General features: G+C 38.8%; 1 protein-coding gene across 2 annotated transcripts in view; it reads right to left on the bottom strand.

The window, feature by feature from the left end:
* The window catches only part of DIPK1A (divergent protein kinase domain 1A), a 124,107-nt gene that overhangs the window by 31,843 nt on the left and 67,608 nt on the right, over nt 1-24,656 (bottom strand). Inside the window, exons 1-2 of one of the 2 annotated variants that reach the window (XM_054667885.2) lie at nt 4,802-4,822; nt 2,210-2,344 (exon numbers count right to left, since the gene is read on the bottom strand). In XM_054667885.2, coding sequence (XP_054523860.1) covers nt 2,210-2,323 — 114 coding nt within the window. In that variant the 5' untranslated portion in view covers nt 2,324-2,344; nt 4,802-4,822. Of the gene's footprint in view, nt 1-2,209; nt 2,345-4,801; nt 4,823-24,656 lie in introns of those variants that run through there. The other variant, XM_003308215.6, reaches the window with a different exon arrangement.

The raw sequence follows: 24,656 nt of genomic DNA, 5'->3' as shown, positions 1-24,656 counted from the left end.
TTATCTTCAGGGTTTGATAAAATAACCATTAAATTATGCTAGAATTATGTTCTGGTTTCCTTTCTTATAAATTAAAGGGAAATTAAACTAAAGTGAAAAGTAATGAAGCACTTCAACTCTAATTTACTCATGACAGAATATGTACCTATATTTGCCCTACATTTGAAGGATACTGTAATGATACAAGATATTTAAAAGCATATCCACTTCATTTTGTCTTAATCTCTTAGATTTCTAACATTACCAGATGATGTTAACAGGTCCTCCTGGGAGGGCTGTGGTGGGGATATGGTTTTTTCTGATCAAGTATATTTGCTCTCTCTTGGAGATGCATAACACATATTAGTATTTAAAAGAACCTAAGAAGTCCTTAGTAAAGTCAGTTGTTATCTTTATTTAACCCTCTGTTTCCAAATACATCTGACCAGGGACATATTTTATCCATGGAATATCTATTAATGTGCTCCAAGGTACCTAGTTTGAGAAAGGTGGCCTAGAGAAAGAGAAATAAACATTTCAAATAGTTTCGGTTATTTGTATGTTTTTTAACTTGATTATCTACCTCCTGTTTCCTCCTTCTTCACTGAAGGTTAGAAACTGAGTTTTGTGGGGTTTTATTAGCTTTATTAGACTGTAACTTCTTCTGTCAGTCTTTTCTGATGTAGGGTAGCAGAAGGAGTATGAGCTTCATAGAGAGACAGAATTAGGATCAAATTCTGGTTCCATCATCTTGGGCAAATTCTCCTGTCTCTCTGGGTCATAGTTCTTTATCTGTACACTATTATGCTAAGGATTAGTGAACATGTAAAGTACCCAGTACATTGGCCCCAGAGATACCTCCTATCTTAAAATTCCTTAAGGATCTAGAATGGCCAGTTGGAATGAACACAGGATTGCTATCTTTGAACCTTGACTTAGGACTCTTCTTTACTAACTCATTCCCCTCTCTTGCCTAGTTAAAAGACTGTAACACTCCTGTGGAATAACGTGTTTTTGTATCCTAACTGATGAAGCACCTCGTGTTAAACTGGTTTTTATTTTCTTAGAACTTGGGGAAGCTCCAGGTTTCCGTCTTATGTTCCCATAACAGTTGCTATCTTATTTATCTTACCTTACTGTAATTACTCATTTTCTTTCCTGATCCACTGTAAGTTTTATAAGGTCAAAGATATTTTGCTCCCTGTTATATGCATACACCACTGGCCTGGGTAAAGAGTAGCTACTCAATAACTATAGAATCTTTAACAAGTTATAATAATTGGAACCCTCCAAATCATTACTATTCAAATATAATTCTGAGATGGAGTGTTTTAATATTCTTTATATTAGAAAGTACTGGTAGAGGCCAGGTGCGGTGGCTCATGCCTGTAATCCCAGCTCTTTGGGAAGTCAAGGAGGGCGGATCACTTGAGGCTAGGAGTTCAAGACCAGCCTGGGCAACATGGTGAAACCCCGTCTTTACTGAAAATACAAAAATTAGCCAGGCGTGGTAGTGCGAGCCTGTAATTCCAGCTACTTGGGAGGTTGAGGCAGGAGAATTGCTTGAACCTGGGAGGCAGTTGCAGTAGGCTGAGGTTGTACCACTGCACTCCAGCCTGGGCAATAAAGCAAGACTTCGTCTCAAAAAAAAAAAAAAAAAAAAGAGAGAAAGTACTGGTAGAAAACAAGGAGTTAAATTTACTTGAAATTCTCAAATTTTTAAAATATAAGTCTATAGAATTAATGATCACTACTAGAAATCTTAGACTGATACAGTCATTTTTCTGAGATACATCCAATCACTAGGATAGAAACAGAATAATAATCTTTTTAGATAAATTTTGGTATTCAAGAGTAAAAGATGTGTTCTAGAAAGTCTGCCTGTAAATACGCTTTTATAGTCTAAACATTAAAAAACTCATCTGATTGAAATAAACTAAAACTTAAATATATTAAAAAAATATATATATATATAATAAAAATCCTTCTTTGTATTGAGGATGCCCCCACACTAACTTATTTATGTGTTATATATTTAAATTTCTGAACACTGGAATTTTCAAAGTGGGGAAAACTTTACTAACGGGTCATGTCAAAAAGCTAAGAAGATTAGCACAATTCTAATGTCAAATTAACTTTTATTTTTAAAAACATCATTAGTAAGTATGTAAGCAGTAAATATAGTGTTATGAAGAGGCTTTTTAGTAAGCAGGAAATTTAAAATACTTACTATTATTTTCTTACAGTCCTTTCCTCTGCATAATTCTGTATAGGTAGAATACTGCACATATATAATCCAGCTTCCAACAAAAACCACTAACCAGGAAAAGAAAAGATATTTCATCCGCACATATGAGAAGCGAGCCTGTGAGTAAAAAAGAACATAACGATCATTCATTCAGCACCAAATCAGCATTCAATGTCCTAGAACACGACTTCTCACCCTTCTTGGAACAACTCAATATATATTCCAGGCTTTTATATGGCAATTCTAGAACAAAGTGCACTTTCACTGAGTCCAAACAGCACTGGTCTTAGAAAAGGAAGCTCCTTGGTCCTGCCAAGGAAAAAGGGAACAAAATATCCTTTAAGATGTATAACCTTTCAAATACCACCATCATCCAAAGCTACTTTTTAGGCACAAGCACATGTACCATGCTACCCTGGGCACCTTGTGAGATCAGGCAAAGAGAGGTACAATTCCTATTTACTAGAAGCTTACAAAAGACTCTTTCACATAAGAATCTTAAAGGTCTTTAGGAAAATCATGATAAAAATAATTTTGTTTTAAAGAAATAAGAACAGAAAATCTGGCTATTTGTCTAATGTCTCATACTGACAACCAGAACAAGAAATTAAGCTCTACCGTCATTTCTATTTCCCTATTGTATTCACCAGCGCTTTATGTTCCTTTTGTTCAGTGAACCAAATGTTTCACCTAATAGATATTCTGGAAACTGAGGAGACGCTAACAATTGTTAAAGGAGAAATGACTGGAGAAGGGTTAAGATATATTAAAAATAAGTTACTCTTTGCATATCAACTTGCAAAGTGTAAAGCTGCACAATAGGATCCTCTTTGCATTGTTTTGTTTCCAGTGCTCTTGTATCTAATTGCAACTCGGGCTGGTTGATGCCTTTTTTCCATCAATTACATATCAAACAGTTTCATCTTCAAAAGTGACACTTGATCAAGACTATTTGACATTTATTTTTTGAGTCTGTAGCACCCATGGTCTGGTTTTATAAACAGCAGAACTGAGGACTATGAAGAGAATTCGGCAGAATAAATTAAAGATATGTAAACAAACAATGAAAAGCTAGTTTTGCTTTTACAATCACGAGCCAGTTTCTCACACTGGGAACAGTAGGATATTGTGAGCATTGTGAGCATGCAAAGAAGCAGAAAGAGATGAGAGAGACATAAGCACACCTGCAGAAGACAATGAGTGCAAAGGAAAAAGAGACTCAGGAAATACTGAATTCTATTGGCCCTATTTGTGGTTTAGATATCTTTGTGAGGTTAACAGATGGTGAATCCCTGTACCAAAAGGCTTGAGTACAATGAGTTCTCAGTAAAATTGTAGGTCTCTGAGCTTTATTATTAAAATGAAAAAGTGCCTTAATGCAAGATACTTTTGTATTGCTCTAAGTAAAAAGAAAGTTCAGATTAAACTCCAAATTAAATCACATAAAAGACAATGGGGTATATACCATGGGGTTTGTTTGAAAGATATTTAAGATGACTCGTCTCTAATAAGAGGTTTGGTCATCAGACAGAAATCGACATGTACTAATATTGTGAACCTAAATAAGATTAAATGACATAATGCCTATAAAACATAAGCATATTGCTGGGCACATAGTAAGTATTCAGCAAATGTTAGCTAAATCAATTTGCAAGTCACTGGGCAAGAAGCCAACAATACTGTCAGTGGCTATCATCTTCTTTTCGGACTTGCCAAAAAGAAAACTGAATCTGAATCTGATCAAGCCTTTTAGCTCCAGCTACCAGTTTACAGGAAATACATGAGACAGAGAAACACAAGTGACACTTAAGTAAGTGACACTATAAGGATATAATCAGCAAACTCCAGGCTGTGGGAAACACTGCAATACAAACAATCCAGTTTCTTCAACAAATAAATTACAAGAAGGGAAAAAAAGGCAAGGGGAAACTTAAAGATTAAAAATCATTTAAGATATATATTAGGCTAGATCTGTAATCCCAGCACTTTCGGAGGCTGAGGTAGGAGAATCACTTAAGTACAGGAATTTGAGACCAGTCTGGACAATATAGTGAGACATTGTCTCTATGAAAAAATTTAAAAATTAGCCAAGGCCAGCCAGGAGCTCACGCCTGTAATCCCAGAACTTCGGGAGGCCAAGACAGGCGAATAACTTGAGGTAAGGAGTTCAAGACCAGCCTGGCCAACATGGTAAAACCCCGCCTATACTAAAAATACAAAAATTAGGCCAGGCGCAGTGGCTCACACCTGTAATCCCAGCACTTTGGGAGGCCGAGGTGGGCGGATCACGAGGTCAGGAGATCGAGACCATCCTGGCTAACACGGTGAAACCCCATCTCTACTAAAAATACAAAAAATTAGCCGGGCGAGGTGGCGGGGGCCTGTAGTCCCAGCTACTCGGGAGTCTGAGGCAGGAGAATAGCGTGAACCCCGGGGGGCGGAGCCTGCAGTGAGCCGAGATCGCACCACTGCACTCCAGCCTGGGCGACAGCGAGACTCTGTTTCAAAAACAAACAAACAAACAAACAAACAAACAAACAAAAACAAAAATTAGCCGAGTGTGGTGGCATGCACCTGTAATTCCAGCTACTCAGGAGGCTGAGGCAGGAAAACTGCTTGAACCTGGGGGGCGGAGGTTGCAGTGAGCCGACATTGTGCCACTGCATTCCAACCTGGGTGACAGAGCAAGACTCCATCTCAAAAAATAAAAATAAAAATAAAAATTAGCCAAGCATAGTGGCTGATGCCTGTAGTCCCAGCTATTTGGGAGGCTAGGGTGAGAGGATTGCTTGAGCCTGGGAGGCAGAGGTTGCAGTGAGCCAAGATCGCACCACTGCACTACAGCCTGGGTGACACAGAGAGACCCTGTTGCAAAAAAAGAGAGAAATATATCAAATAATTACAACACATGTATCTTTTTTGAGTCCTGATTCAAATGAAAACCTGTAAAAAATGACATTTATAAGACAATTGAAAATTTTAAGAATGACAGTATACTTGATAGTAAAGGATTATTTTAGTTTTTTAAGGTGTGATAATGGTTCTGTGACAATATTTAAATATTTTTCTTTTCTCTACCTATCAAATAGCTACGTTTTTCTACTTCCTCTGGCATATGTTTAAATGGAGAAAAACCCTATGAACTGGACTGCCCGATGCCTACTTGTCATGACAAAGAATGCCAAACATTTTTGAGAGGAAGTTAGATTGATGATGTTCCCAGCAGGGCACTGGGCATCACCTGTTGTAGACAAAATGATAAAAGGAGTGAGACACATTTTTCTTTCAGCATGCCATTGAGAATTGCTGTGATTTGGGAGTAACACAAAGTAGTAAAAGGACCTTCATGCGTCCTTTAATATCTGCAGATCCTGCAGCCTCACATTTAAAAATAATGATTGAAGAAAGAGCCATAAATTACATCTGTAGCTATTAACCAATTTAATTTCCCTGTGTGCCACTCACTAAAATGTTTCTAGTGGTCTGTTCTGTACCAATTACCTAGATAATGTAGTCTTTGATTAAGAAATGTAGTCTGACCTTTTTATTTATGCTGAACTATTCACAATGACTGCCCAGCAGTTTTTTGTTCGGCAGATTGTGTGCCTAGCTAGTAATGGTATGTTGCTTTTTTCCTAATTTTGTTCCTGAAAAGCATGATAAGAATTTTTGTAAATACACTATGGCAGTGATTCTCAAATGGACTTAGTTTTGCCCCACAGGGGACACTTGGCAATGTCTGGACACATGTTTGGTTTCCCAACTGGAGGCTGCTACTGAAATCTTGTGGGGTAGCAGCCAGAGATGCTGCTAAACATCCTGCAATGTACAATGTAGCCCCCCACAGCAAAGCATTATCAGGCCCAAAATGTGTTTGAGAAACTTACAGTTACACAATAAAATGAAAACAAAAACTGTGGGGTTGAAAGAGCTAAATTTGTATGACATTAGCATTTTATCTTATATTAGCCTTTAATGCATAAAATATTAGTAATTTTAAAAATATAATAACATCTGTCTGGAAATAACAGAAGCAGTTATCACTAGAGTAAATGATTGCCAATATTTTATTGTAAGCCCACGATGACACAAAATGCCAATTCTACTCTAAAAAATAGTAATAGTTTTTCTTCTTTTAAAATATCGTTTGATTTCATTGTGATAACTTATTTCAAAACAAATCTGAAAATTTTTGATCTTGTTTGTAACTTTACATTAAGTTTTAAAAATAGGCAGAAAGAGGCAACATACCAAAATTTAGCCATTTAAGACTACTTCTGGCCATGCGGTGGCTCACGCCTGTTATCCCAGCACTTTGGGAGGCTGAGGTGGGAGGATCATGCAGCCAAAGGATAGAGCCCATCCTGGCCAACATGGTGAAACCCTGTCTCTACTAAAAATACAAAAAAAATTGGCTGGGCGTGGTGGCGTGCACCTGTAATCCCAGCCACTTGGAAGGCTGGGACAGGAGAATCGCTTGAACTCGGGAGGCAGAGGTTGCCTTGAGCTGAGATCGCATCACTGCACTCCAGCCTGGGCAACAGAGCGAGACTCCGTCTCCAAACAAACAAACAAACAAACAAAAAAACTACTTCTGGCAGGGCGCGGTGGCTCACGCTTGTAATCTCAGCACTTTGGGAGGCTGAGGCAGGCGGATAATGAGGTCAGGAGTTCGAGACCAGCCTGGCCAACACAGTGAAATCCATAAAATTAGCTGGGTGTGGTGGCGGGAGCCTGTAATCACAGCTACTCGGGAGGCCGAGGCAGGAGAATCGCTTGAACCCGGGAGGTGGAGGTTGTAGTGAGTCGAGATCATGCCACTGCACTCCAGCCTGGGTGACAGAGCGAGACTCGGTCTCAAAAAAAAAAAAAAAAAAAAAAAAAGGCTACTTCTATTATCTATTTTTAATACTCTGCATCTTTCATAAACATGTAAAGCACAAAGTCCTTTTACTTTACCCCTAAATACTCCATACACAAATGTTCTTAATTTTGAGAATGGGGACTCTGTCTCAAAAAAAAAAAAAAGGCATTATGAGTCTACTGGTCAGAGTTTTAGCATTCTTAATCTTTTTAAGAGGTGAATTTTAGGATTTATAGAAAGAATCTGAATTATTCTTTGATCTCAAGTTTAAAGATTTTATTTGCAGGAGCATATTCTGTGTTTTGATTTTATGAAAACTCTAGAAATAAAGTTTCAATAAAAAGCAGATAATTTTCACATGCTTAGAGGCTGATCGCAAAACAAAATGCCAAGAACAACTAGGGAATTCATTGCATGGGGTGACTCTCAAGCCTGTGACTAGGCTCAATGGTAAAACACTATTTCAAAGAAGTGTCAAAGTAAAAGAAATAGCTCATGATATATTAAGTGAAAAAAAATTCGCTTTCAAAATCACATGTATGATATGTTCCCAATTTGGCTTTTAGAAAATCACCAAAAAACTTTAGAAACTGCAAGGAAATAAACAAAACATGAAGGATTGTTATCTCAAAATGTCAAGAGGTGGTGGGATTATGGATAATTTTTATTTTTCTTCTCTTAATTTTCTATAACAAATATGTATTACTTTTTTAGTTAGAAAAAACTATTTGTATATATATGTTTAATGTACATATTTAAATGTCTCTAAGATCTACAAGTCTCTTGATGCTTTAAAATCTTTTTAACTGTAAAATATTAACACAGAATTACTTAAAATATATAAATATAGCTTACATTATAATTATAAAGCAAATATCTAAATAACTACCACTTGGGTAAAAATACAGAATTTTCTGGCCAGGTGTGGTGGCTCATGCCTGTAATCCCAGCACTTTGGGAGGCCAAGGCGGGCAGATCACCTGAGGTCAGGAGTTCGAGGCCAGCCTGGCCAACATGGTGAAACCCCACCTCTATTAAAAATACAAAAATTAGCTGGGCATGATGGCATGCGCCTGTAATCCCAGCTACTTGAGAGGCTGAGGCAGGAGAATCACTTGAACCCGGGAGGCAGAGGTTGCAGTGAGCTGAGATCGTGCCATTGCACTCCAGCCTGGGCGACAAGAACAAAACTCCGTCTCAAAAAAATAAATAAATAAAACCCCCAGAATTTTCTAATACCCTCACTGACCCCTATCCTCCCAACATGCTCTTGACTACCATGATAATCATTTGTTTATGTGCTTTTCTAAGTAGTTTAACCACTGATCATGTAACCCTATAATGCAGAGTTTGATGTTGATTGCTTGGACTTTACACAAGTAGAAGCATATTCTATTTCGACTTGCATCCTTCTCTTAGCATTATATCATGAGATTTAACCATGCTGATACATATAGCCAGTTTGTTCATTTTCTTTGCTGTAGAGTATTCCACTGATTTTTCAGTAAGCAATCTTTATACTTTTATATACAAACAATATAAAGATTTAAAAATGTATACTTTTCTCTTCAACTTCTGTAAGGAAAAAAAATCCACATAATATGGAGCTGCATTCTGTGCCAGTCACCGCAGGAGACACTCTGTGTATCCCACATATTATATACAATGTTCCTGAAAATCATAGACTTAGAATGTTTGAAAGAGACTTTGGAAACATATAATTCAACCACATGCTGATGTGATATTAGGCTTAGAATGTTAAACAGCTTTGGCTCTAACTTGGTTGTGCCAGGAGGAAGTCTAAAGATTTTACACAGGAAGTGTCACAGACATGCCCTGGGGTGGGTGCAATTCTAGGTCTTAGCCACTGAGGAAGTGACTTCTCCTGGCAAAAGCTGAAGACTATAATCCTTTCCCTTGCTGCTGCTGCTTTAGAGAACACAGGCCAAGCACATATTGAAAGAGCTTCAAGGCTAAGAAAACATAAAAGGCATCTCTAGGGTTAAAAAAGCAGGCATGCAGATGGCTTTTAATTAACAATTAGACAGCCAGTATCTTACAGAGCATATAGGAGGAAGGTGCAACCTCTACTAGCAATCTATATATAAAAGGAATGTTGGCATTTGCAATTGCAGGTAAAAAGAACTCATCATAGGGATCTTCAACATCCCAGTGCAGAAGGACAAGGATAAGTAAAAAAACTAAGTGTTTTGATTTTCTATTGCTGTATAACAAACCATCTAAAAACTTGGAGGCTTAAAATAACTATCTATTTGTCTCTCATGGTTCTGAGGGATGATGACTAAGCTAAGCTCTTTAAGGTTCTCATGCATTTGTGATCAAGACTGGAGCCATCTGAAGGACTATGTGGGTTGGATGGGCAGACAGATGGCTTCTTCATTCACATGTCCAACCTCTCAACTTAGGTGGCTGGAACAGCTTTATGTGGCTAGCTGGGATTCTTCAAAGTTTGGTGGTGTCAAGGTAATTGAACTTCTTACATGATGGCTGACTTTGCTCAGAGTGAGTGTTCCAAGACAGCAAAGGGGAGGCTGCATCATTTCTGTAGAATTCTTTTGGTTAGAAATGGCCAGCTCACAATTAATATAGGAGAGGACCACATAAGGGCATGACTACTAGTAGGCATGGCTCACTGAGGGGTCTTCTTTGGAGACTAGCTACCACCCCAGAAGAGGATCAGCAAAGCAGGGTCTAGGGGTAAGGAGAAAAGCAATGGGGACATCTCAACCAGAATAGACAGCTTTCTTAGCCATTCTAATTAAGGGTTCTTCCTTCTGCCTTAGAGGAGAACTGGAAGTTGCTATTAGAATCCATTAATAGTATTTGTAGTCACATGTATTTATGCCTAAGTTGACTGAAAACAGTTCTCATTCCATATGATGGGCTCAATAACTATCAGCAAATCTTTTGCTGTGTACACAAAGTTCCATGATAAAGAACTCCAAAGTATTAGAAATCGTTCATGATATTAAGAGCGGTGGCTCACACCTATAATCCCAGCACTTTGGGAGGCTGAGGATTGCTTGAGCTCAGGAGTTTGAGACCAGCCCAGGCAACAAAGTGAGACCCCATCTCTACAAAAAATAAAAAATAAAAAATTAGCTGGGTGTGATGGCACGCGTCTGTGATCCCAGCTACACAAGAGGCTGAGGTAGGAGGATTGCTTAAGCCCAGGAGTTCAAGGCTACAGTGAGCCATGTTCACACCACTGCACTCTAACCTAGGTGACAGAGCAAGACCCTGTCTTAAAACAAACAAACAAACAAAAAAACACAACTCCTTGAGATATGGATATAATAGAATTCATATTACCTTATTATTTCAGTAAAGATTCCAGCATCAGAATCTTAACTGAAGATTCAGTTAAGATTAATGGGCAAATCAGGTGTCCATTTCTCCCTCTGATTAGGCCTAACATGCCACATTGGATCTAGTGCTTACTAAAACATACAATAGCCATACACAAATCTTTGATGGGAATCCTAATTGGCACTTAAACTCACTAATGATTCAATTACTAAAAATAAAGTTTAACTCTTTTACCTAAACTTGGAGATGAGAATGCATGGTCCTTTTATACTTCAGATTCTAAAGCATATTTTAGGGCAAAATTTACTTGGAGTAGTTACTTCTAAGGACTTACAAGCTTATTAATATAACAATTTTCAACACAGCTTAGACTCTTGGAGTATCCAGGGGCTGATTTTAATTTAGATAAAACTTTATTACTGTAAAGGGTTTTAAAAAATAATTAACTTTAATTGCTAATATTCTGTGAGATTGGTGAAAGAGGCTACGGGTTTCTGAAGCTTCCTTTCCAGTCTTTATTCATGTGACTCCTAGGCACATGGTAATTAAATATTGCAACATAATCTCCCCTTGATACATAAAAAAAGCAGAGGTATATGTCCAAATACTGAAGAGACCAGGGAGGGGTGGAAGAGGTTGTTCACCTCCAAGTGTCAGTATTCTGCCTTTGTTATCACTGAAAGGACTGTGGTTGCTCAGGGAATGTGGCCCCAAAGGAGCTACTGTTGATACAGCCTGAGAATCAGTGAGGAGATGCTATTCCCATTGATTGGTACTCTGACATAGATTTCCAGGAGTCCCAGAACAGAACAACATTTCTTTAACAACAACAACAACAAAAATTGGAAAGTGACTACCTAATTCATTTTTTTTTTTTGGAAGGAGTCTCACTCAGTCTCCCAGGCTGGAGTCTCAGTTCACTGCAACCTCCGCCTCCTAGGTTCAAGTGATTCTCCTACCTCAGTCTCCCAAGTAGCTGGGATTACAGGTGTGCACCACCACACCCAGCTAATTTTTGTATTTTTAGTAGAGATGGGGTTTTGCCATGTTGGCCAGGTTGGTCTCTAACTGCTGACCTCAGGTGATCCGCCCACCTCGGCCTCCCAAAGTTCTGGGATTATAGGCATGAGCTACCATGCCCAGCCCATCTAATCCATTCTAATCAGCCATCTCTGAAGGTAAATACTTAGTTTGTTAAGCAATTAAAACATAAGTGGAATATAAAATGATAAATACATTAGAGCTAGAAGAGTTTTCAGTGAACTCAGATTCCATCCTTCTTATTGAAATAATGCCAGATTGTTATGCCCAGTGGAGAAAAAATGGACAATAAAGAATTATATTAAAAAACTAAATGATACCATTTGACATATACCTTTCCTAGCTGTTTTCCATGTTAAAAATATATTATATTTTAAGAAAAATAAAGTTGGGGTCATATGATACATATTACTTATCTCTTTTTCTCATTTAACATAAACATGTTCTTATGCCATTATATAGTCTTGATATATCTTCAAAAAATTGATATTTAAGACTGGGCACAGAGGCTCATGCCTGTAATCCCAGCACTTTGGGAGGCCAAGGTGGGTGGATTGCTTGAGTCCAGGAGTTCGAGACCAGCCTGGATAACACAGTGAGATCCTGTCTCTACAAAAAATAAAAAATTACCCAGGCACGGTGGCTTGCACCTGTAGTCCCAGGTACTTGGAAGGCTGAGGCAGGAGGATTGCTTGAGCTGGGGAGATTGAGGCTGCAGTAAGTGATGATGTGCTACTGTACTCCAGCTTGGGCGACAGAGCATGACCCTGTCTAAAAAAAAAATTGATATTAAAAAAATTTTCTTTTTAAATAAAGACAGGGTGTCACTATGTTACCCAGGGTGGTCTCCAATTCCTGGGCTCAAGCAATTGGCCTGCCTCAGCCTCCCAAAGTGCCAGGATTATATGCGTGAGCCACTGTACCCATACTGTAAAATGTTATACATCCACTTAAATATCAATTTTTTTTGGTATTTAAATGGATGTATAACATTTTACAGCACAGGTGTGCCATAACTTATCTAACCCTATCTGTATTGTTGAACATTTTTATCATTTCCAATATTGTGCTATAATATTGGATAGTGATAACAAACAATATTAATGAAAGCCAATATTTATTAGCGCTACTCTGTAGAGGAATGTTAAAAGCACTTTCTATATATTAATATACTTAATCCTTATAAAAACTCTATGAGCTGATGTGGTAAATTAGTCAGGAGTTGGAAAACTATGACCCATGAGCCAAATCCAGTCTGCTGCTTGGTTTTATAAATATAGCTTATTGGAACACAGTTACTCTAGTTGTCGATACATTATTATCTAAGGCTGCTTTCATGCTATAATGGCAGAGTTCAGTGGTTGTAACAGAGACAATATGGCCAACAAAGCAAAAAATATTTACTATCTGGCTCTTTACCGAAATAGTTTGCTGACCCCTGGACTGTTCAGCAAATACTCATTCTCTCCCACTGCCTCACCTTCCCTGCCTCATTGGTGTTGGGCTCAGCCATGTGACTTGCTTTAGTCAATGTTTGCTAAGTGCAAACATTAGATGCAAATAAAAGTATGCAATTGGGCCAGGTGTAGTGGCTCACACCTGTAATTCCAGCACTTTAGGAGGCCAAGCAGGAGGATCACTTGAGCCCAGGAGTTTGAGACCAACTAGAGAAACATAGGAAGACCCCATCTCTACTAAAAAAAAAAAAAAAAAAAAAAATTAGCTAGGCATAGTGGCATGTGTCTGTAATCCTAGCTACCTGGGAGGCTGAGGTGAGAGTATTGATTGAGACTGGGATGTCATGGCGGCAGTGAGCTATGATCACACCACTGTACTCTAGCCTGGGTGACAGAGGGAGACCCTGTCTCAAAAACAAAAGCAAAGACAAGGAAAGAAAAAGAAAACTATGCAACTGGACTTGCTCTCTTTCACGTCAGATACTGCCAGTAAAACAGATCCCTACTAGTCTACTGACACACACAAAAATAAATGATACTGTAGCCCCTTGAACCAAAATGATGTCCTGAAGTCAAGCCAAGCCTAGAATAGTGGAACTCCAGCTGACCTGTAGATGTGTGATTGAGAAATAAATGCTTATGGTATGTCACTAAGTTTTGGGGAAATTTATTATGCAGCGTTGCTGGGGTAACTAACTGATACTGGAGGGGACTACTATTATCCCTTTACAAGAATTCTATGAGTAGGGGACTATTCGTCATTTTACAGATGGGAAAACTGAGAACATACAGAGGATAAGCAAGGCCATACTAGTCATAACTAGGAGAAGCAGGCTTTGAATGGAGGCAGTCTGGCTTCAGAGCCTGCACTCACTCTACTCTACTGCCTATTGCATTAAATATATAAATAGTTACCTGAGTTTTTTTTTTAATTAGGTAAGAATTTATTAAATAACAATCTAGTATGGAACACTATTCTTTTTTTACCCATCACCTCAAACGTTGATCATTTCTTTGTATTTGGAACATTCAAAATCCTCTCCTCTACTATTGGAAAATATACAATGAATTGTTAATTATAGTCACCCTATATTACTATAGAACACTTGAACTTACTCCTCCTATCTAGCTGTGCTTTTGTTATCTGTTAACCAATCCTTGGTTATTGCCCTCCTCCCCTTACCCTTCCCCACCTCTAGTAACCGCTCTTCTACTCTCTACTTCTATAAGCTCAACTTTTTAAACTTCCACATGTGAGTAAGATCATGCAGCATTTACCTTTTTGTACCTGGCTTATTTCACTTAATATAATGTCCCCCAAGCTCATCCATGTGGCTGTGAATGGCAAAATTTCATTGCTTTTTATAGCTAGATAGTATTCCATTATGTATATATATCACATTTTCTTCATTCATCTGTTGATGAACACTTAGGTTTATTCCATATCTTGGCTATTGTGAATAGTGCTACAATAAATATAAGAGTACAGATACTTCTTCAACATACTGATTACCTTTCCTTGGAATATATGCCCAGTAGTGGAATTTCTGGATCATATGGTAGTTTCATTTGCAGTGTTTAGAGGAACCTCCATGTTGAGTTCCATAATGGCTACACTAATTTACATTTCCACAAACAGTGTAAGAGAGTTCCTACTTCTCCACATCCTCACCATCATTTATTTTTTGTCTTTTTGAAAATAGCCATTATAACTGGGTTTAGATATCTCATTGTGGATTTTATTTGCATTTCCCTGATGATTAGTGATGTTAAGCATTTTTTCATGTACCTGTCTTCTTTTGAAAGATGTGTCCATTCAGCTCATTTGCCCAGTTTTAAATAGAATTATGTGTTATTGTTGTTGGTTTGCCGTTGAGCTCTTTGTATATTCTGGATATTAATTCCTTGTTAGATGAATAGTTTGCAAATATTTTCTCTCATTCTGCATGTTGTCTCTTCACTCTGTTGATTTTTTTCCTTTGCTGTGCAGAAGCTTTTTTTGTTTGATATAATCCCATTTGTCTATTTTGCCTGTGCTTTTGAGGTCTTCTCCATAAGATCTTTGCCCAAACTACTGTCATAAAGTGTTTCCCCTATGCTTTTTACTAATAGTTTCATAATTTCATGCCTTCTATTCAAGTCTTTAATCCATTTTGAGTTGACTTTTAATATGGTGAAAGATAGAGGTCTATTTTCACATTTCTCCATATGGCTATCCAGTTTTTCCAACACTACTTACTGAAGAGATAGTCCGTTTCCCAATAAATGTTCCTGGCACCTTCATCAAAAATCAGATAGCTGTTTATTTCTGGGTTCTGTGTTCTGTACCACTGGTTTATTGGTCTGTTTTTATGGCTAGTACCATGCTGTTTTTGTTATTATAGCTTTGTAGTATATTTTGAAATCTGGTAGTGTGATGCCTAAGGCTTTGTTCTTTTTTCTCAGGATTACTTTGGCTATTCAGGGTCTCTTATAGTTCTATATTAGTTTTAGGATTGCTTTTTTATATTTCAGTGAATAATGTCATTGGTATTTTGATAGGGATTGCACAGAATCTGTAGATTGCTTTTGGTAGTATGGTCAAGTTAACAATATTCATTCTTCCAATCCATTAACATGAGATATCTTTCCTTTTTTTTTTTTTTTTTGAAATCAACAATTGACAGGGTATCACTCTGTCACCCAGGCTGGAGTGCAGTGATGTAATCTCGACCCACTGCAGCCTCTGTCTCCTGGGCTCAAGCAATCCTCCCACCTCAGCCTCCCAAATAGCTGAGACTACAGACATGTGCCACCATGCTCAGCTAATTATTTTGTATTTTTGGTGGAGACAGGGTTTTGCCATGTTGCCCAGGCTGGTCTTGAACTACTGAGCTCAAGCAATGTGCCTGCCTTGGCCTCCCAAAGTGCTGAGATTACAGGCGTGAGCCACCATGCCCAGCTGTCTTTCCATTTTTTTGTGTGTCCTCTTCAATTTCTTTCATCAGTGTTTTATAGTTTTCCTTGTAGAGATCTTTCATCTCCTTAAATTTATTCCTAGGTTTTATGTATTTATTTATTTATTGTAGTTATTGTAAATGGGATTTCTTTCTTAATTTCTTTTTCTGCTAGTTCATTGTTGATATATAGAAATACTACTGATTTTTGTATATTGATTTTGTATTCTGCAACTTTACTGAATTCATTGATTAGTTCTAAGAGTTTTTTGGTAGAGCTTTTAGAGTTTTCTATATATAAGATTATGTCATTTGCAAACAGGGACAATGTAACTCACTCCTTTCTAACTCGAATGCCCTTTCTTTCTTTCTCTTGCTTAATTGCTCTAGCTAGGACTTCCAGTACTATGTTGAATAAAAGTGGTGAAAGTGGGCATCCTGGTCTTGTTCCAGATCTTAGAGAAATAGCTTTCAGCTTTTCCTTGTTCAGTATCCTGTTGGCTGTGGGTTTGTCATAGATGGCCTTTATCATGGTGAGGTATTTTCCTTCTATATCCAATTTGTTGAGAATTTTCATCATGAAAAGGTGTTTAATTTTATTGAATAGTTTTTGGTATTTATTAAAATGACCATAAGGTTTTTGTCTTTGGTTCTGTTAATGTGATGTATCATATTTACTGATTTGTGTACGTTGACCTATCTTTGCATCTCTTGAATAAATCCCATTCGATCATGGTAAATTATTTTTCCAGTGTGCGGCTGGATTCAGTCTGTTACTATTTTACTGAGGATTTTTACATCTATGTTCATCAGGTATATTAGCCTATAATTTTCTTTTTTTCTGGTGTCCTTGTCTGGTTTTGGTATTGAAGTAACACTGGCATTATAGAATAAGTTGGAAGAATGCCCTTCTTTTCAGTTTTCTGGGAGAGTTTGAGAATTGGTATTAGTTCTTTAAATATCTGGTAGAATTCTGCAGTGGAGCCATTGGGTCCTGGGCCTTTTTATGATAGGAAACATTTTATTACAAATTCATAGATTCAATCTCATTACTTGTAATTGGTCTGTTCAGGTTTTCTATTTCTTCTTGGTTCAATCTTGGTAGAATGTTTATGTCCAAAAATTTATCCATTTCCTCTAGTTTTCTAATTTGTTGGTGTGCAGTTCTTCATGATACAAAGTCTCTAATGATACTCTGTATTTCTGTGTTATCAGCTGTCATATCTCCTTTTTCATTTCTGATTTTATTTATTTAGGTATTTTCTCTTTTTTCTTGGTTAGTCCAGCTAATGGTTTACCAATTTTGTTTGTCTTTTTGAAAAACCAATTTTTCATTTCATTGATCTTTTGTGGTTTTTTTTTTTTTAGTTGATCTTTATTATTTATTTATTTCTAATTTTGGGTTTGGTTTATTCTTGCTTTTCTAGCTCCTTGAGATACATTGTTAATTCATTTATTTAAAATCTTTCTACTTTTTGGATGTAGGTGTTTATTGCTATAAATTTCCCTCTTAATCTGCTGTATCCCACAGGTTTTGTTATATTGTGTTTCTATTTTCATTTCTTTCAATAAATTAAAAAATTTCGGGGTGGAGCCGAGATGGCCAAATAGGAACAGCTCCAGTCTACAGCTCCCAGCGTGAGCGATGAAGAACACAGGTGATTTATGCATTTCCAACTGAGGTACTGGGTTCATCGCACTGGGGATTGTCAGACAGTGGGTGCAGGACAGTGGGTGCAGTGCACCGAGCCTGAGCTGAAGCAGGGTGAGGCATTGCCTCACCCGGGAAGAGGAAGGGGTCAGGGAATTCCCTTTCCTAGCCAAGGAAAGGGGTGACAGATGGCACCTGGAAAATCGGGTCACTTTACCCTAATACTGCGCTTTTCCAATGGTCTTAGCAAACAGCACACCAGGAGATTATATCCCACGCCTGGCTTGGAGGGTCTTACGCCCACGGAGCCTCGCTCATTGCTAGCACAGCAGTCTGAGATCAAACTGCAAGGCGGCAGCGAGGCTGGGGGAGGGGCGCCTGCCATTGCCGAGGCTTGAGTAGGTAAACAATGCGGCCAGGAAGCTCCAACTGGGTGGAGCCCACCGCAGCTCAAGGAGTCCTGCCTGCCTCCGTAGACTCCACTTCTGGGGGCAGGGCATAGCCAAACAAAAGGCAGCACAAACCTCTGCAGACTTAAATGTCCCTGTCTGACAGCTTTGAAGAGAGTAGTGGTCCTCCCAGCACACAGCTTGAGATCTGAGAACGGACAGACTGCCTCCTCAACTGGGTCCCTGACTCCCGAGTAGCCTAACTGGGAGGCACCCCACAGTAGGGGCAGATACTGACACCTCGCACAGCTGGGTACTCCTCTGAGACAAAACTTCCAGAGGAATGATCAGGCAGCAACATTTGCTGTTCATCAATATCCGCTGTTCTGCAGCCTCTGCTGCTGATACCCAGGGTCTGGAGTGGACCTCCAGCAAACTCCAACAGAACTGCAGCTGAGGGTCCTGACTGTTAGAAGGAAAACTAACAAACAGAAAGGACATCCACACCAAAAACCCACCTGTACGTCACCATCATCAAAGACCAAAGGCAGATAAAACCACAAAGATGGGGAAAAAACAGAGCAGAAAAACTGAAAATTCTAAAAAGCAGAGTGCCTTTCCTCCTCCAAAGGAATGCAGCTCCTCGCCAGCAACGGAACAAAGCTGGATGGAGAATGACTTTGACGAGTTGAGAGAAGAAGGCTTCAGATGATCAAACTACTCCGAGCTAAAGGAGGAAGTTCGAACCCATGGCAAAGAAGTTAAAAACCTTAAAAAAAGATTAGATGAATGGCTAACTAGAATAACCAATGCAGAGAAGTCCTTAAAGGACCTGATGGAGCTAAAAACCACAGCACGAGAACTATGTGATGAATGCACAAGTCTCAGTAGCTGATTCGATCAACTGGAAGAAAGGGTATCAGTGATGGAAGATCAAATGAATGAAATGAAGCCAGGAGAGACGTTTAGAGAAAAAAGAATAAAAAGAAACGAACAAAGCCTCCAAGAAATATGTGACTATGTGAAAAGACCAAATCTACGTCTGATTGGTGTACCTGAAAGTGACAGGGAGAATGGAACCAAGTTGGAAAACACTCTGCAGGATATTATCGAGGAGAACTTCCCCAAGCTAGCAAGGCAGGCCAACATTCAGATTCAGGAAATACAGAGAACGCCACAAAGATACTCCTCGAGAAGAGCAACTCCAAGACACATAATTGTCAGAGTGACCAAGTTGAAATGAAGGAAAAAATGTTAAGGGCAGCCACAGAGAAAGGTCAGGTTACCCACAAAGGGAAGCCCATCAGACTAACAGCGGATCTCTCAGCAGAAACTCTACAAGCCAGAAGAGAGTGGGGGCCAATATTCAACATGCTTAAAGAAAAGAATTTTCAACCCAGAATTTCATATCCAGCCAAACTAAGCTTCATAAGTGAAGGAGAAATAAAATCCTTTACAGACAAGCAAATGCTGAGAGATTTTGTCACCATCAGGCCTGCCCTAAAAGAGCTCCTGAAGGAAGCACTAAACATGGAAAGGAACAACCGGTACCAGCCACTGCAAAAACATGCCAAATTGTAAAGACCATCGAGGCTAGGAAGAAACTGCATCAACTAACGAGCAAAATAACCAGCTAACATCATAATGACAGGATCAAATTCACACATAACAATATTAACCTTAAATGTAAATGGGCTAAATGCTCCAATTAAAAGACACAGACTGGCAAATTGGATAAAGAGTCAAGACCCATCAGTGTGCTGTATTCAGGAAACCCATCTCACGTGCAGAGACACATATAGGCTCAAAATAAGGGGATGGAGGAAGATCTACCAAGCAAATGGAAAATAAAAAAAGGCAGGGGTTGCAATCCTAGTCTCTGATAAAACAGACTTTAAACCAACAAAGATCAAAAGAGACAAAGAAGGCCATTACATAATGGTAAAGGGATCAATTCAACAAGAAGAGCTAACTATCCTAAATATATATGCACCCAATACAGGAGCACCCAGATTCATAAAGCCAGTCCTCAGAGACCTACAAAGAGACTTAGACTCCCACACAATAATAATGGGAGACTTTAACACCCCACTGTCAACATTAGACAGATCAATGAGACAGAAAGTTAACAAGGATATCCAGGAATTGAACTCAGCTCTGCACCAAGCGGACCTAATAGGCATCTACAGAACTCTCCACCCCAAATCAACAGAATATACATTCTTTTCTGCACCACACCACACCTATTCCAAAACTGACCACGTAGTTGGAAGTAAAGCACTCCTCAGCAAATGGAAAACAACAGAAATTATAACAAACTGTCTCTCAGACCACAGTGCAATCAAACTAGAACTCAGGATTAAGAAACTCACTCAAAACCGCTCAACTACATGGAAACTGAACAACCTGCTCCTGAATGACTACTGGGTACATAATGAAATGAAGGCAGAAATAAAGATGTTCTTTGAAACCAACAAGAACAAAGATACAACATACCAGAATCTCTGGGACACATTCAAAGCAGTGTGTAGAGGGAAATTTATAGCACTAAATGCCCACAAGAGAAAGCAGGAAAGATCTAAAATTGACACCTAACATCACAATTAAAAGAACTAGAGAAGCAAGAGCAAACACATTCAAAAGCTAGCAGAAGGCAAGAAATAACTAAGATCACAGCAGAACTGAAGGAAATAGAGACACAAAAAACCCTTCAAAAATTCAATGAATCCAGGAGCTGGTTTTTTGAAAAGATCAACAAAATAGATAGACCGCTAGCTTGACTAATAAAGAAGAAAAGAGAGAAGAATCAAATAGACACAATAAAAAATGATAAAGGGGATATCACCACTGATTCCACAGAAATACAAACTACCATCAGAGAATACTACAAACACCTCTATGCAAATAAACTAGAAAATCTGGAAGAAATGGATAAATTCCTTGACACATACACCCTCCCAAGACTAAACCAGAAAGAAGTTGAATCCCTGAATAGACCAATAACAGGCTCTGAAATTGAGGCAATAATTAATAGCTTACTAACCAAAAAAAGTCCAGGACCAGATGGACTCACAGCCAAATTCTACCAGAGGTACAAGGAGGAGCTGGTACCATTCCTTCTGAAACTATTCCAATCAATAGAAAAAGAGGGAGTCCTCCCTAACTCATTTTATGAGGCCAGCATCATCCTGATACCAAAGCCTGGCAGAGACACAACAAAAAAAGAGAATTTTAGACCAATATCCCTGATGAACATCGATGCAAAAATCCTCAATAAAATACTGGCAAACTGAATCCAGCAGCACATCAAAAAGCTTATCCACCATGATCAAGTGGGCTTCATCCTTGGGATGCAAGGCTGGTTCAACATATACAAATCAACAAATGTAATCCAGCATATAAACAGAACCAACGACAAAAACCACATGATTATCTCAATAGATGCAGAAAAGGCCTTTGACAAAATTCAACAACCCTTCATGCTAAAAACTCTCAATAAATTAGGTATTGATGGGACATATCTCAAAATAATTAGAGCTATCTATGACAAACCCACAGCCAATATCATACTCAATGGGCAAAAATTGGAAGCATTCCCTTTGAAAACTGGCACAAGACAGGGATGCCCTCTCTCACCACTCCTATTCAACATAGTGTTGGAAGTTCTGGCCAGGGCAATCAGGCAGGAGAAGAAAATAAAGGGTATTCGATTAGGAAATGAGGAAGTCAAATTGTCCCTGTTTGCAGATGACATGATTGTATATCTAGAAAACCCCATCGTCTCAGTCCAAAATCTCCTTAAGCTGATAAGCAACTTCAGCCAAGTCTCAGGATACAAAATCAATGTGCAAAAGTAACAAGCATTCTTATACACCAATAACAGACAAACAGAGAGCCAAATCATGAGTGAACTCCCATTCACAATTGCTTCAAAGAGAATAAAATACCTAGGAATCCAGCTTACAAGAGATGTGAAGGACCTCTTCAAGGAGAATTACAAACCACTGCTCAAGGAAATAAAAGAGGATACAAACAAATGGAAGAACATTCCATGCTCATGGGTAGGAAGAATCAATATCATAAAAAAGGCCATACTGCCCAAAGTAATTTATAGATTCAATGCCATCCCCATCAAGCTACCAATGACTTTCTTCACAGAATTGGAAAAAACTACTTTAAAGTTCATATGGAACCAAAAAAGAGCCCGCATTGCCAAGTCAATCCTAAGCCAAAAGAACAAAGCTGGAGGCATCTCACTACCTGACTTCAAACTATACTACAAGGCTACAGTAACCAAAACAGCATGGTACTGGTACCAAAACAGAGATGTAGACCAATGGAACAGAACAGAGCCCTCAGAAATAACGCCACATATCTACAACTATCTGATCTTTGACAAACCTGACAAAAACAAGCAATGGGGAAAGGATTCCCTATTTAATAAATGGTGCTGGAAAAACTGGCTAGCCATATGTAGAAAGCTGAAACTGGATCCCTTCCTTACACCTTATACAAAAATTAATTCAAGATGGATTAAAGACTTAAATGTTAGACCTAAAACCATAAAAACCCTAGAAGAAAACCTAGGCAATACCATTCAGGACATAGGCATGGGCAAGGACTTCATGTCTAAAACACCAAAAGCAATGGCAACAAAAGCCAAAATTGACAAATGGGATCTAATTAAACTAAAGAGCTTCTGCACAGCAAAAGAAACTACCATCAGAGTAAACAGGCAACCTACAGAATGGGAGAAAATTTTTGCAATCTACTCATCTGACCAAGGGCTAATATCCAGAATCTACAACGAACTCAAACAAATTTACAAGAAAAAAACAAACAACCCCATCAACAAGTGGGTGAAGGATATGAACAGACACTTCTCAAAAGAAGACATTTATGCAGCCAAAAGACACATGAAAAAATGCTCATCATCACTGGCCATCAGAGAAATGCAAATCAAAACCACAGTGAGATACCATCTCACACCAGTTAGAATGGCGATCATTAAAAAGTCAGGAAACAACAGGTGCTGGAGAGGATGTGGAGAAATAGGAACACTTTTACACTGTTGGTGGGACTGTAAACTAGTTCAACCATTGTGGAAGTCAGTGTGGCGATTCCTCAGGGATCTAGAACTAGAAATACCATTTGACCCAGCCATCCCATTACTGGGTATATACCCAAAGGATTATAAATCATGCTGCTATAAAGACACATGCATATGTATGTTTACTGTGGCACTATTCACAATAGCAAAGACTTGGAACCAACCCAAATGTCCATCAGTGATAGACTGGATTAAGAAAATGTGGCACATATACACCATGGAATACTATGCAGCCATAAAAAAGGATGAGTTCATGTCCTTTGTAGGGACATGGATGAAGCTGGAAACCATCATTCTCAGCAAACTATTGCAAGGACAAAAAAAACAAACACCGCATGTTCACACTCATAGGTGGGAATTGAACAATGAGAACACATGGACACAGGAAGGGGAACATCACACACCGGGGCCTGTTGTGGGGTGGGGGGAGGGGGGAGGGATAGCATTAGGAGATATACCTAATGTTAAATGACGAGTTAATGGGTGCAGCACACCAACGTGGCACATGTATACATATGTAACAAACCTGCACGTTGTGCACATGTACCCTAAAACTTAAAGTATAATAAAAAAAAATTTCCTTTTTCATTTCTTCATTCACCCATTGGTCACTCAGGAGCATGCTGTTTAATTTCCTGTTTGTAACATATCAGAAGTTCCTTTTTTTTTTTAAAGAGACAAGGTGTATTAATTTGTTTTGTGTCACTATAAAGGAATACCTGAGGCTAGATAATGTATAAAAACATAAAAAAGGATTACACTTTGGGATGCCAAAGCAGGTGGATCGCTTGAGGTCAGGAATTCAAGACCAGCCTGGCTAATGTGGTGAAACCTTATCTCTACTAAAAATACAAAAATTAGCCATGCGTGGTGGCGTGCACCTGTAGTCTCAGCTACTTGGGAGGCTGAGGCAGAAGAATTGCTTGAATCTGGGAGATGGAGGTTGAAGTGGGTCAAGATTGTGTCACTGCACTCTAGCCTGGGCAACAGAGCGAGACTCCATCTCAAAAAAAACAAAAAACAAACAAACAAAAAAAACAGGAGGTTTAATTGGCTCATGGTTCTGCAGGCTGTAAAAGGTACAAGAAGCATGGTGCCAACATCTGCTCAGCTTCTGATGAGGGCTTTCAGCAACTTACAGTCATGGTGAAATTGACAGGGAGCCAGCCTGTCACATGGTGAAGAGAGCAACGGGGGAAGGGGGAAGTGCTACACACTTTTAAACAACCAGATCTCACATGAACTCAGAGCAATAACCCACTCATCACCAAGGGGATGGTGCTAAGCCATTCATGAGAGATCCACCCCCATGATCCAAACACCTCCCACCAGACCCCATCTCCAATAATGGGGATTACATTTCAACATGAGATTTGGAGGGGACAAACATTCAAACCATATCACAAAACATATCACCCTGTCATCCAGGATAGAGTGCGGTGGTATGAACATAGTCACTGCAGCCTTGAACTACTGGGCTCAAGGGATTCTCTGATCTCAGCCTCCTGAGTAGCTGGGACTATAGGTGTGAACCACCATACCTTGCTAATTTTTATTTGTTTACTGTTTTTGTAGAGATGAGGTCTTGTTTTGTTGCCCAGGCTGGTTTCAAACTCTTGGCTTCAAGTGATCCTTCTGCCTTGACTTCCCA

The sequence above is a fragment of the Pan troglodytes genome, chromosome 1, assembly GCF_028858775.2.
Source record: "Pan troglodytes isolate AG18354 chromosome 1, NHGRI_mPanTro3-v2.0_pri, whole genome shotgun sequence".
Lineage (NCBI taxonomy): Eukaryota > Metazoa > Chordata > Mammalia > Primates > Hominidae > Pan > Pan troglodytes.
The sequence above is the reverse complement of the archived record's forward strand: the minus strand, read 5'-3'. Positions and strand labels throughout refer to the sequence as shown.